A 13,661-nucleotide genomic window follows, 5' to 3' on the forward strand; every position below is an offset into this window, starting at 1 on the left:
CCCAGCCCTGCCAGTTGTAAGAGGAAGCCAAGGCACAGAGCAATTGCAGAAGTTGTCTATTTTCCTTTCTTGGAACTTGGCTTTTTCCTCCTCCTCCTTCATGTTTGGTATACGCTCTCTTCCTCTCTTCTCCTGTCTCCCGAGCTTAGTGCTTAGGTGCACTGGGGGCTGGGGGCGAGGCCTTCTGCCTGCAGGGTTTGTGCCTGTTGCCCCGAGAGCCCCTGGGCCGAGCCAGGCCCGCACCCACCCCCGCGTCCCCACTGCCTGCCTTCCATCACTCACAGTCGCTGAGAGAGCCACCATGGACGCTTGGCTCAGAGGCCCGAAACTGCTCTTGCCACAGGCAGCTTAAGGACAGGAGAGGCCTGCTCCCAAGCTCCTCCCTCCCACTCTTCCCCTACTTAATCCAGGAGGGTGATAAGATTCTTTGGGCCCTTTGTACTCACGCACTTGGGCCTTTTGTCTGTACTCACGTGCCCGTGGCCTGCACAATGTCTTGGTTCTTAATCTTCTCAACACCCCATTTGGTTGCATTGACACAGTGTTTGCTCTCTCATGCCTGCTGCCCTGCCCAGCTGACCTCAACCTCTGCTCCAGGACCTCTGCTCTCTCCCCCTCCCCCTTCGTAGGGGGCAGAGCCAGGTCACTACCCTCCTGCTCCAATGTAAGTGCAGACTCAGAACACTGGGATGGGGCAGCCAACTGGGTGGGAGGAGCAGGAAAGAGAGGCCTGAACACTTTACTGACCCTGGCCGATCTGAGCCTGCTGTCCTGGGAGATAAATTTAGACGGAGGCACAACCCTGCCATTGTCTAGCCACTGGGGCCTAGAGCAGGCTAAAGAGAAGCCTTTGTGTAGGAGAAGCACAGAAGCATGTTTAATCATACTTTCTCAGCTCCAGGAAGACACCAAAGTGCTGCCTCAGTTTCCTCATCTGTAAAATTGGTTTAAAAAAAAAGTGATGGTGCCTTCCTCCGAGGGTGGTGGACCATCAAATGAGTTGCTGTTCATGAGTGTTAAGAGCAGGGCCAGGCTAGACGAGTGTGCACCCTGATTGTCATGGTAACCTGCTTATGAACAGACTGACAGCAGGATGGCCTTCGGGGAACCTCCAATCTGATGAGGGAGGTATAGTCCTTGCCCTAAGGGAGCCCCATTCTGGAAGTGGCTCCCTTCCTCCAGTTCCTTTTCCAAGTTGCTCCCAGTCTTAGGCAGGAGGGGGGACACAGGATACATAATAATACAGGTCAACAGGACTGGAAGCGTCAAGTTAAATCTCAGTGATCCTGGAGGGTAGGGGAGCGGCCAGAGCTGTGCAGGGTGACCCAGGATGGCTCCCTGGAGCAGGTGTCAGAAGCCTGGCTGCGGAGGAAGGGGGCGAGCAGAGGGCAGAGCTCTCCGGACCGTGGGAGGAACCAGCTGGAGGAAGGCAGGAACACGAAGTCAGGAGGCAGGTCAGATGTTACCAGAAGGAGAATCAAGGCTGCCCAGGATATTTCTTGCCAGGAGCAGTGCTCTCAGACACCTCGGCCCCACCACCTGCCTCATTTATATTAAATCAGTGAGACCCAGCAGTGAGGATGCCAGCCGCCCCCTCACTTAACTGAACTGTAACATGTACACCCCAAAAGTACACAAAGCAGCCAGGTGTTGGGGTCAGTAAATAATTGAAAGGCCAATATTTATGGCTTAGTTCCTGGCCTGAGTGCTGGCTCTGTTACCAGCCTCCCCAGAGGAGCCTCCCTCACCCTGGGGAGCCACTCTCCTGACCTTTGACAGTTGAGGGTCTGGGACAGGCACACGAATGACAGAGCCAAGGTCCTTCAGGATAAAGGGGTGTCCGGGTTCTAGCATAGGCCTCCTGTCTTTCTTGGTACGTCCCCGTTGCTGCTTTGTGTTCCAATGCTGTGCCCACTCTCGGGTGACACAGCTTTGGCCTTTGTGTGTTTCTGGGTCCCCGCTGACCCCTGTTCCTGATCCTCTGGGCTTCCTGACCTGCCCTCAGGTGTGAACCCCAGCGCCAACTACCACGCTCTGTACCGCTACTTCGTGGAGCTCTGGATCTACCTGGGGCTGGCCTGGCTGTCCCTCTTTGTCAACTGGAAGGTGAGCATGTTTGTGGAGGTGCACAAGGCCATTAAGAAGCGGCGGCGGCGGCGGAAAGAGTCCTTTGAGAGCTCCCCACACTCCAGGAAGGCCCTGCAGGTGGCGGGGAGCGCGGGGTCCAAGGACGTCAACATCTTCAGCTTTCTGTCCAAAAAGGAGGAGACTTACAATGACCTCATCAAGCAGATCGGGAAGAAGGCGATGAAGACCGGCGGGGGTGGGGAGCGGGTCCCGGGACCGGGGCTGGGGCCCCGGGGGGGTGGGCTGCCAGCCCTGCCCACCTCCCTGGCCCCCCTAGTGGTCTACTCCAAAAGCCGGGTGCCCAGCTTGGAAGAGGTGTCCCAGACACTGAGGAGCAAAGGCCACATGGCGCGGCCCCCTGATGAGGAGGCCGAGGCGGGGCCCACCGAGCAGGGCTCTCCCACCTCTGAGGTGTTCATTAACCAGCTGGACCGCATCAGCGAGGAGGGCGAGCTGTGGAATGCCCAGGACTACCACCCGCTCATCTTCCAGGACGCCAACATCACCTTTGTGAACGAGGAGGCTGGCGTCTCGGACGAGGAGACGTCCAAGTCCTCACTTGAGGACAACCTGGCTGGGGAGGAGAGGCCCCAGGAGGGGGCCACGGCCGAGGCGCCCCTGAACCTGGGCGAGTTCCCCTCGTCGGACGAGTCCACCTTCACCACCAGCACCGAGTCGGAGCTGTCTGTGCCTTATGAACAGCTCATGAACGAGTACAATAAGGCAAACGGCCCCAAAGGCACATGAGGCAGGGCTGGCTCCCCACCCCACCTTCGATGGCTTCTGTTCTCAACCTGGGCGTCCTGCTGTGGCTGGGATGCCTGGCCCCTGGTGGGGGGCAGCCCTGGAACTGGGAGTGGGGGGCTAGGGGCCTTCCTCACCTCCATCCCCTGCAGCTAGACGCTACCAGTCAGACATGGCGTGCCCAGGACAGGGCTCTGTTCTCCAGCTGTGAACGGGCATCCTGGCAGTTGGGGGCGTCTGTCCTGAGCATGGCTGGTGTATCTGATGGTTCAAAGACACACATGGGTTGGCAGGACTGATCCCGGGGGGGCCTGCACCTGTGCGGGTCTCCACCCTGTCATTCGGTTAAGAATGGCACACGGTTCTCTGAGGCTGAGGGACTTCAGTCATTTGTGTTCACCAGTATTAATGCAGTCCTTCCGTGTGCCTGGCACTGAAGGCAGCATTTTGGAGGGAAGGTGGAGGCGATATAAGACCCCAAGGACAGTGGTGATGTGAGGAGCTGGGCACATCAGTGCCTCAGCAGTTGCAGGGTCCTCCTGGGGCATGAATTTAACCATCTCCCAGTCCCACCTCATCTGCCTGTCACCCCTACTGCAAACCTCAGTAGGGAAGAGGCCATCAAGGGGGAGGGGAGGGGAGCTGATGGGCAGGTGCTGAAACACTCCTGATATGAGAGACCCCAAGCAATTTCCATGTGTGGTCCAGGGTCGCAGTCCTTCCTGTGGACTCACTGGGGCGGAGCCCAGCCCAGAGCCCAGTTCCCTGTCCCAGACACCCTTTGGCCAAGCAATGGCAGGTGCCTTTCTGCCTTCAAGGAAGTGGTGGGAGAGAGGCTGGCAGGCCGGGGCCGTGGAGGCTGGGGCTCCTGGAGCTGGCAGCTGGGGGGCTGCAGGAGTGGGGTCAGCTCCAGCTCATTCAGCCTCCCCTCCCGGCCCGCTGTCTTCTCACTCCCTGGGCCCAGAATAAGGACCTCACCACTCCCCAGCTCTCTCTTGGCTCACAAGCAGGGAATGGCCAAATATGTGAATCACGCTCCTCCCTCTTGTTTGCTGCTGTTCGTTTGTGTGTGTGTGTGAGTGTCTGTCTGTCTGTCTCTGTCTAAGAAAGGAAAGGATTTGCCATGGGGGGAGCAAAAGATAATGTGAAACTGTACACAGACCGTTTCCGGTGAGGGGCTGGCAGGGTTCCTGGGTTCTCCGTGGTGCGCAGCCCAGGGCCGGCCCACTCTGCCCTGCATGTTTTGTCTTGTTCTTTTTTAAATGAACTGCTGTTTTTAATAGACCTGGCTTCTGTTATTAGCTTCAGATCTGCAGGGGAGGACAGGTGAAAGAGCAGCGTCCCAAGGATCGGGATGTCTCGTGTTCACTCTCCTACCCGCCCCCACAGCCCAACTGGGCCTTTCTCGGTGACCTTGGCCAAGGTCACGGTGTCAGAGAGGGGCAGGGGGCGCGGATCAGCAGGCGAGCACAGTCCAGGAGGGGCCTCCGTTGCAGGCTACTGGATGCTGGGCAGGTGAGCGATTACCTCGACCCAAACACCTCTCTGCCTGTCAGCCCCCTCCTCAGTACTGTGGGGCCCAAGAAGGCCAGAACCCCACTCACCCCCAGCAGTGAAGATGGCAATGGGCGCGGGTATCCATACCTCTGCTCATCCTGTGACCCAGAGGTCCGCTGGTCCGGCAGTGGGCTGGGAAGGACTGGCCTTCTGTTTTTCTGTGACATATTTCAAGGAGCTCGTCTTAGCTTCCTCATCCCACCTGGCTGGGGTGTGTCTGGCTGTCCTGGAATCACAAACACTGTATGAACATACTGGCAATGATGCCAAATGTAATTTATTTTCACATTTTTTACAATAAAACATGAGATAGACAAGCCAGTCTGATGTGTGCTGGAAGTGAGGGGAGGGAGATAAGGTGGTGGGGGGGCAGCCTGGGAGGATCTGAGGACAGCCCGAGGGTCAAGGGGAGACCTGGAGTGGTCTGGAAGGGAGAAAAAAATGAAAGAGGTAAGGTGGAGAAGGGGCAGGCTACTAAAGATGTGGTCATTGCGGGCCCTTTAAGGGCCTCCCTTTAAGGGGAGGATTTGTCAGGCTTCATGGTCTCCACACTTTTGAGATTAACCTCTTCCATGGCAGTGTCAGGGTCCCCTTCCCATACCACACAGGACATTGGTTCAAATTTTGAGTCCACGAGGGAAAAAGTAATTTTCTGTGATTTCAGAAATGAAGCGTATTTTTCATGAGGGTGTGGCTGTGTTTACAAGGGATCACTAACTGATTAAAATACTAACTGATTCTGTAATGACTTGGTCCCATCCCTTGCTTTGCTAAAACATCCCCGCACACACTGGTCCAAGCTTCTGGTTTTACTCTGGCCCCTTCCAGCTCCCCAGGTAGCCCATTCCATTCACTATCTTTGTTTAGCACTTGACTGTCTCACAAAGCCCTCTGACAGGCATGGCTCGGAGCACTGGGTGGCCCAGGGCGCTTGTCCCCCTGTGACGGCTGGGAGGGCATGACTTTCCCACGCACAGCATCTTGGGGCTGTGCTCCTGGATGACAAGGCACCACCCAGAGGCCCGGGGTAGAGGAGCTTTGGTCCTGGGCCACTGTGGTTGAGATGAGTCAGGAGCTTTGGAGTGAAAGTTCTGGAAAGGGAAGGGTGGGACAGCAGCTGGAGCAGAGGAAGGGGTGCCATAGAGAGGGGCATGGTGAGCCCTCATGTCACTGTCACTGCCCATCACTCACTGTGCCCGTGAGCTCTTGTGGGATGGCAGGTGGATGAGGTGGTTTGGAAGTCCAGGGAGAGGGCCCTGGCAGGGAATCCCTGCTGTTGAGCCGGGTCAGAGAGACCTGCGGGGGTTGCACTGTTGAACCTCAGAGTTCCATGGCTTCTGAGGTGGACACGCCCACTCAGGCGGGCTGCTCCCCGCAGCCCTCCAGCCCCACATCCTTCCCAGCTACCTCCTAGAAGCCTTCCTGCCCTAGCAGTGAACTGGCACCTGCTCTCCAGTGTCGCCATTCAGTCTCTCCATTTATTCCTTCAACTGATGATCACTGAGCACCCACTGTGGACCAGGTCCTAGGCCCTTGGAAAACTACAGCGTGTAAAATGGACAAAAGTCCCATTGGTGGCGCCTACAGCTTGCTCTCATTTCTGACTGTTTCATGGTCTGCTCGGTATTTATGTCCTGTCCATGTCCCCAAGGCTCTTTTAATTTTGTCTCTCCTAGCTTACGTCTTTCAATCCTCACAACAGATAATGTTATTATTAACCCCACTTAACAGATGAAGAGACTTGAGGCAAATACAGGATTTTCACAAATTCAAACAGGTATTAAGTAACAGCAAAACAGCTTCCCTGACTCACATTTCCATCCCTCATTCTACCCTCCAGAAGTTCCTAGTCTGATGGGGGAGACATCCTGAGAAAAGCCAGTCTGATGGAGGAGACAGTTCCTACCCTCAGAGTCTGCAGTCTGAGGGGCAGAGGAGCACAAGAATAGAAAATAAGGGGGCTGAGCCAAGATGGCAGAGTAGAGAGACTCACAGCTTGCCCTCCCACAAATACACCAAGAATTATATCTACAAACCCATTAAATCGCACAGAACACCTACTGAACTCTGGCAGGGTAACTCGCTTCGCAGTACAGAAGGATTCTCACGAAATCTGATAAACAGCAAGTTCATACCGTATAGCACAGAGAACTATATTCAATATCTTGCAGTAGCTCCTTGCGAAAAATAATATGAAAATGAATATATACATATAGATGTTCCTATATGACTGAAACATTATGCTGTACGCCAGAAATTGACACAACATTGTAGACTGACTACACTTCAACAACAACAAAAAAGAAATAGAAAATAAGCACGAACTCTGGGTACCAGCTGGGCCTCTGCCTCCTCCATGCCAGGGCTGATTAAAAGAAACTGGGATGTTTGGGTCTCACTCCCTAACTGGAAAGGTTATCCTCATCATCATCTAAACATGGGGCAGAGGCAATGGGAGGAAGGCAGCAGGCTGGGCTGCACTGCTCTGGGTGGGGGTCCCCAGGAATGGCCGCCCCTCTGTGGGGGCCCCTGAGGCTTGGACTCAGCCCTGCCAGTCAGCTGTCCACCCCTGAAATAACAAGTCCCCAATTTCCAAATCCATGCACAACTGATCCAGGATCCAGATGCCGGTTTGTGAACTGCCAGGATGTGTTTAACTAATACGAGAGCGCCTCCCCAAATCTCTGCCCCTTCTCTCCACCCTGGCTACCAGCCAGGGCACCACAGCCCCTCCCCTGGATCCCCACAACGGCACAGGGCCTGGCACCTGGCAGGGCTCCACAGAGCCCTCGTCTGTTGAATGAATGAATGAATGAGCTCCCCTTAGCTGGTCTCCTTCCACCTGGCCATCACTGCAAGCAGCAGGCTGAAGCCCAGACTCAGATGTGACCCCCTTTTTCTCCTGCTTTAAACTCCTCCCAGGGCTCACACTGCTCCTCCTGGTGTAGCCTCTCTCTCCAGCCTCATCTGCCACCCCGCCCCCCACCTCTCTGGGCTCCAGACACAGCGAAGCTTCCTAAATGAGCCAGGACACCCCATCTTTGCCCATGCCGTTTCCTCTGCTCGGGATGCCCTTCCTCTCTTCCGGCTAGTCTCAAGATCTGGTGAGATTTTTTTTTTTCTTTTTGGTGGGGGGAGGTAATTAGGTTTATTTATTTATTTCTGGAGGAGGTACTGGGGATTGAACCCAGGACCTGCATGCTATGCACGCACTCTACCACTTGAGCAATACCCTCCCCGCTAAGACCTGGTGGGATTAAAGATAGACATCCACTTCTCCAGGAAGAGTTCCATAGTTACTGGCCCCCCTCCTGGATTTGGGTCAGATGTCCCTCCCCTGGGCTGGGAGCCCCTCCCTCAGCCAGCTGGCTGCTTCCACGCTGTTCAAGTTGCCTGTCTCCTGGTCTGGAGCCTCCAAGAGAGCAGGGAGTGGCTTGTTCACCTTGGATCCAAACCAGGGGGCCCAGGCCAGCGTGGAGAAGGGCCCGCTTTTCAGTGATTATTGACTGGAGGGTGGGCAAACCAGAGTCCTGTTCCCTCCCATTGTAATTCAGCCCCTCTCTTCCCCAGGCAGAGGCCAAATTAGGAGGCGGGCTTACTCCACGAGGGCAAGTCCCTGCAAAGCTGGGCGGATGATCTTGAGGGGCCTTGTCCCAGGCTGCATTGGCCTGGTGAGTCACCTAATTGTGCCATCATCTGAATCTGGGAGGCCGGTCAGGGACACAGCGCTCCTTACTTCTTCGCACTCCAGGAATCCTCTCTGTCTAAATCCTCTTTCCCCTTTCCAGACACCTTTCTGTCCTCACCTCTCATTGTCCCCAGAGCAGCAGCGTCCCTTCTGGTCACCACTCCCTGATGATAGGGGGGTGGGGTGGGGCCAGGCACACCCCCTCCGCAGCCCCCAAGTCCCTGTGCTTCCCTGGGGACTACCTGTGCTTACAGTGACCCCTCACCTCGGTTCTGGGCAGCCCAGTTTACAAAGCCCTTTCACATCCATTCTTGTGGGATTACTCAACTACCTGGGAACCACGTGCAATATTTTATTGGCCGATTTAAGGGTTTTTTTCCAAATGAGGAAACTGAGTGTTTGGGTTTGGTTTCCTAGGAGAGCAAGGCCAAAGCCCAGAACTGGGAGATGATTGGAGGAAGCAGCAGAAAGGGAGAGGAAAATACAGGTGGGGACAGAGCATGCGGTAATTAAGGGAGAACCAGTGAGCTAGTTCCATTGTAGGCAACTGGGGCTCACTCCTGCTGGTACCCCCCCGAAGAGCCTGTTGAATACACCTCAGAGAGGCAGGAAACCTGCATCTGTCCACCAGTTTCCCCCTCGGTGGTGAAGGATGGCCCCAGGGACACGAATCCCCACCCACCTCCCATACAGGCTGGATGTGGTGGACTGTATCGTCCAAAGATGGCCGTGACAACACTCCCATCCCACAATCTCCTTGGCAAAGTGAGCTTGCCACTCCCCGAGCAGTCCAGGGAGCCTGTTCCCCTTGCACGTGGGCTGCTGGCCCTGGGACTGTTCAGATCAACAGAATACTGTGCAAGTAAGCTTCTGTGATTTCTGAAGCCATGTGTTAAGAGGCCTGGCAGCTTCCCATTTTGTGCTCTTGGAGAACCTTGCTGCAAGGTAAGAAATCCACGTCCCCGGAGCCCCACGCTACGGAGGGAATCTGCCCAGCCAAGGAGTCGTCTCGGGCGCTCCAGCCCCAGCTGAGGCTACGTGAAGAGCCCAGCTACCCCCCAGATCGCAGAATTGTGAGCCAATAAATGGTTGGTGTTGTTCTAAGCCTCTAAGTTTTGGAGTGGATGGTTACACAGCAACAGCTCATGGGAACACTGGCTGGGTTTACCCTGAGCTAAGTGACCTTCCGCTAGATTCCAGAGAAAGATCGGGGGCCAGAAAATCAGCGAGGCAGTAAGGTGCTCTGAAGAGGGGCTTGGGTAGGATGCACAGGACGGTCCACTGCAGCCACACTGACATCTGAAGCTGCCCGAGGGCTTGGGACATGGAGCCCAACAGCACCTACTGCCCTGAGACTAAACCCCTTTGAAGGGGCAGATTGAGGCCACAGGCCATCAGACCTTCCAACTCCTTACCAGAACTCCTTTCCTCAAAGATCAGAGGTTTTTTGTTTGTTCGTTCGTTTGCTTGCTTCAAGATATCAAAGTCCCTTCTACTTTGGGCTCTCTAGTCCTCTCTGCTGTGTTTGAACAGTACCGGGAGGCTGGGGTCTGCTACCATCCAGCCATGTGCCCTACGCAGCCATCTCTGCCATTTACGGGATCCTTGCCGCATGCTGCCTGCAGGCTACGTCATGCCCGTGATCACAAACCTTATTTAATCCCCACCACACTGGAGTAGTATTATTATCCCCCTTTGGAATCTGAGGCACAGAGTGGTTATGTAACTTGCCCGAAGTCACACAGCTAGAAGCGGAGCCTAGGTTCAAACCTGAGAACCTGGAGCCTATGCTAGTAACACCACAGAAGCCTAAGGGAGCAGAGCTGTCCTGCTCCAGGGCCAGGGGCCTAGCCAGGGCGCCCTGGCTGCAACTCCCAGCTAACTCTCCTCTGCAGGACCAGTGAGGTGAACCAGTCAGTACATCCAGCCCTGCGGTGACTACGCAGGAGTCACCAGGGGATTCCTGAGCTCTTTCTCAAGAGATTCTGATTCAGCAGGTCTAGGGTAAAGCCCAGAAATAACCAGGTTCTCGAAATGCCTGGCTGGAGCTCTCAGAGGGCCAGTCTGATCTGGGTTTCTGGCATCTCCTGCCAATCCATCCTTGCCTGTGTTTTCATTCTGCATTGAAATTTGTGTTTACTTGCAATTATGTTAACTTCCTCCTCGTTCTTAGATTCCTTCACCTGCAGCTCTGGCCAGCTGAGCTGCTCCATCTGGGGTGTTGACATCACGATCCATTCAATTCAAATTACCTGTCTTTGCTGAGTCTCTCGTAGGCTGCCTGGAACACCTGATGTTGGTGACTGAGGAGGAAGGGAAAGGAGGAACAAACAATTACCAACCAGGCGGTCAGGCCCTCTTTCTATCTCTCTATCTGCTCACATTCCCACCCCCAGTGGTTCACTTCAGGGGAAAGGTTCTGACCCAGTTCATGCCAGCTCATGAAAGCCACTGGTTAAAGTTTCAGACATTTTACAAGCTGACTGTATTAAAAATTAAATTATATGACCATACAGTTAAATTGTTTTCAGAGCAAAGGTAATGAATACTCCAAACATCACTTCCTAGTTACTTTACGTGCCACTATTCACGCTTCTGAGGTTATTGACATCTGTTGGAGGTACATGGTGGAAATATCACGCCACAGCGTTCCTCTTCCCAGCTTCACGTTTTGTGACATCACGTTGTAGCTTGAAATAGCCCTAGTGGGAGTATTTACACCACAAAAATGAGCAAACACTAGAGAGCCAGATGTTAAACATTTACCAGCACATCACTGCACTGACCTCCTTCTGGATGGGATGTGGGGACTGGGTGGGTGGGAGACAGTGAGGTTTTGCCCACCTTGAAAAGGAGCAAAGCAATGCCTGTGTTTCAGGGGGAACATAATTCATAGTGTTCCCTGCGATCCTGTGGGCCCCTCAGACCATTGCTGAGTAGGGGTGAGGATTCAAGGCCATGGGAGCTAAGGGTAGTGGGTGGGCAGGTTACTCAGGTACCTGCCCCACATATGTACACGGAAGCTCTTGGGTCACGCTCCGAACTGGAGGCAGAAAGGGGAACACAAACCTTGTGCATAGCCATTTCTGCCTTCAGCTGGAGTTCTCAGACTGCCCAGAGCCCAGTCCGGGGGGTGCATTATACTCTCCCAACTGCACTGTGGTTTCCGCCAAGTCCCCATCCCCTGGGCATCCTTAAAATTAAAGGGGAGACCCTCTTGGCAAACACTAGGTCTGGTAACTGGCCTAGGGCTATTAGGTGGGTTGGGATCCAGCCTAAGGCTGCAAGAGTCGTACTGCTGAGCAAAAACACCACTGACATACAGGATCCTGCGCCTTTTTTAAGCCAACACAGGAAGGAGTCTAAGGCCTTTCAGAAATTCCCCGTCCCCAGTGCAGGGGAGGAGGTGACTCCACGCAGGATGTCCAGGGCCCCAGTCAGAAGTGGATGCTGCAGAAGTCCAGTGCCCCCAGCCCCACCCCAGAATCCTCCCAGCAGCTGTCCTCGGTGAGCCAGCCATGGTCCAGTCCCCGCTCAGGGCAGGCATTGTCCGTGGCCCCCGGGCATGCTCAGGCTTGTGAGCCATGAGTGGTTCTGTCCCTCTAACCACCACCACTTTTTATTGACTGCTTACTTTGGGACAGGCTCTGTGCTGGGACTTGACAAGAGGGCCCAGGGAAAAGGTTCCTCTTCCTTTGTTTTATTCCACGTCCATCCTCAGCGGGTGTGTTGGTGACAGGAGGTAAAAGGAGAGGTCAGTAGGGTTGGAATGGGGGGATCCACACAGAACAGCAGTCTGTGAGTCCACCTTCTCCAAGAAGCAGATACCACAGCTGGGTTAAACCAGAAAGGATGGTGTTAGGGGAGGCGCCTGTGAGAGGCTAACTCAGATGCAAGTCCCATTCCAAGGGACCAAGAGGGAGGGGAGGTTGGGTGGGAGTGGCCTCAACTGCCACGCAGGCTAAGGGAGGTTAGGCTAGGTTTAGCCGACTCCTAGGTCTCTGGAGAACGGACCCACCTTGGTACCCTGCTCAGTTCAGTCACTGGTTGGAACAGTGCATGGCCTGGGCACAAACTTTAGGTCTTTGGTCAATTACCTCCCTGTAGTTAGAGGTCTGCAGGGTGTACTTTCATGGTCACCACCACAATTATGGGGGAGCAGAAAGTATGCTCACATAGAAGTCAGGCAGCAGAGAGAGGAGAATGGAGCAGACACACAGAGAAAGGCAGAGGGGCATATGTGTGTGTGTGTGTGTGGGGTGTGTACATGCACAGTATGAAGCCAGACAGAGGCAGAGAAAGAAGGACTGAGGGAAACAGGAAGACAGAGAAAGAGAGAAGAACGAACACTACAGAGAAGACAGCTGTCTAGCTCCAGCTCTGGACTCTGTAAGGAGACGCTGGTCCCTCCTCTGGTCCCTTTGAGATGGCCTGTTGAATCCTGACCATGAACTCCTCTTTCCGTGGACTAGCTAACGTGGTCTCTGGTTCTCACCATGAAAAGAGCCCTCTCTGTAACACCCTCAATGCTCAACCCGAAGACCTTGGCCTGTCGTCCCAGGAGAAGCACCCAAGATGTTAGTTAGTGAGAAGTTACCGCTCCACTCCCCTCCACAACTGGCTGGCCTGGTTCTACACTAACCTTCCAGGAGGATTCTCTTCGCAGTCTCTGCCTGTCCCAGGTTTTCTGCTCTGCTCTTTTCCACCTGGCAGGCCGCTTCATGTTTGTGGCTGCTGACTTGTTTCCTAGATGTTTCTCAGGCGTCTGTCCCCTCTCCCCAACGAGAGGGCAGGGCAGGGACTGTTCTTGGGCTGCTTCAAATCCGAGGCCCAGCCCTCCCCTAGCTGCCTGACGTTGAGCAAGTCACCTAACCTGTCTGGGCCTCTCTGTTAGTTCTTAGGAAACCTGGGAAGTATGACCGACTTCAGACTTCAGCATGTGAGGCCCGCGGCCTTTCTCCACGTTACCGTTCATAGTGGTAGCAGGGACATCCCTATTCACTTGGTCACCCTAGGAAATGCTTAACAATAACCCACTGAAGTTCCAGGGATATGAGAGACTGGACACCTCTCATTTTCCAGGTCAGATCTGACTATTTAGTGCCCTCTATTTACTGCTCCCTCGGGGAGATTTCAGGCAGTGACAACCTGAGTTTTACCTGAGATTAGGGCTCATATAAAAAATTATCTACATTCCAATTCTTTGTCTTCCTTAATCCCCTCTCATCAGCCTAATGAAAGAAAACTCTGTGTTGCTGTTTTACATGTGAAAATCTGATGGTTCATTGACTTGCTTGAGGTCACAGGGCTGATGAGGGGAGGATCCCTACCTCAGGGCAGCCCCCCAGCCTCTGGGCCCCCACAGCAGCAGTACCAAGTGAGTCAGAGAACCCAGCTCAGTCTGCCTCCAAAGGACCATTCCTGAGATTCCTCCTTAACTGGCAGTGCCCCTTCCACCAGGGTCTTTCTGCCCCTGGTTCTGAGCAAATTCTTTAGTTTGGTTCCACTAGAGCTCTCCAGTACCCCAAAACCTACCTCTCAACTC

General features: G+C 54.4%; 1 protein-coding gene and 1 long non-coding RNA gene across 6 annotated transcripts in view; one reads left to right on the forward strand and one right to left on the reverse strand.

Moving 5' to 3' along the window:
- The window catches only part of KCNK5 (potassium two pore domain channel subfamily K member 5), a 36,314-nt gene extending 31,790 nt beyond the window's left edge, over positions 1–4,524 (forward strand). For both annotated transcript variants that reach the window (XM_006202039.4, XM_072945078.1), the window contains exon 5: positions 2,006–4,524. In XM_006202039.4, the coding sequence (XP_006202101.1) occupies positions 2,006–2,874 (869 nt within the window). In that variant the 3' untranslated portion in view covers positions 2,875–4,524. The remainder of the gene's footprint in view (positions 1–2,005) is intronic.
- The window catches only part of LOC107033360 (uncharacterized), a 45,140-nt gene continuing 31,723 nt past the window's right edge, over positions 245–13,661 (reverse strand). For 2 of the 4 annotated variants that reach the window (XR_012062166.1, XR_012062168.1), the window contains exons 5-9: positions 10,369–10,419; positions 6,490–6,605; positions 4,516–4,654; positions 3,009–3,132; positions 245–2,250 (exon numbers count right to left, since the gene is read on the reverse strand). This is a non-coding gene — a long non-coding RNA (uncharacterized lncRNA). The remainder of the gene's footprint in view (positions 2,251–3,008; positions 3,133–4,515; positions 4,655–6,489; positions 6,606–10,368; positions 10,420–13,661) is intronic. The other 2 variants (XR_012062167.1, XR_012062169.1) reach the window with 2 other exon arrangements.

The sequence above is a fragment of the Vicugna pacos genome, chromosome 20, assembly GCF_048564905.1.
Source record: "Vicugna pacos chromosome 20, VicPac4, whole genome shotgun sequence".
Classification (NCBI taxonomy): domain Eukaryota; kingdom Metazoa; phylum Chordata; class Mammalia; order Artiodactyla; family Camelidae; genus Vicugna; species Vicugna pacos.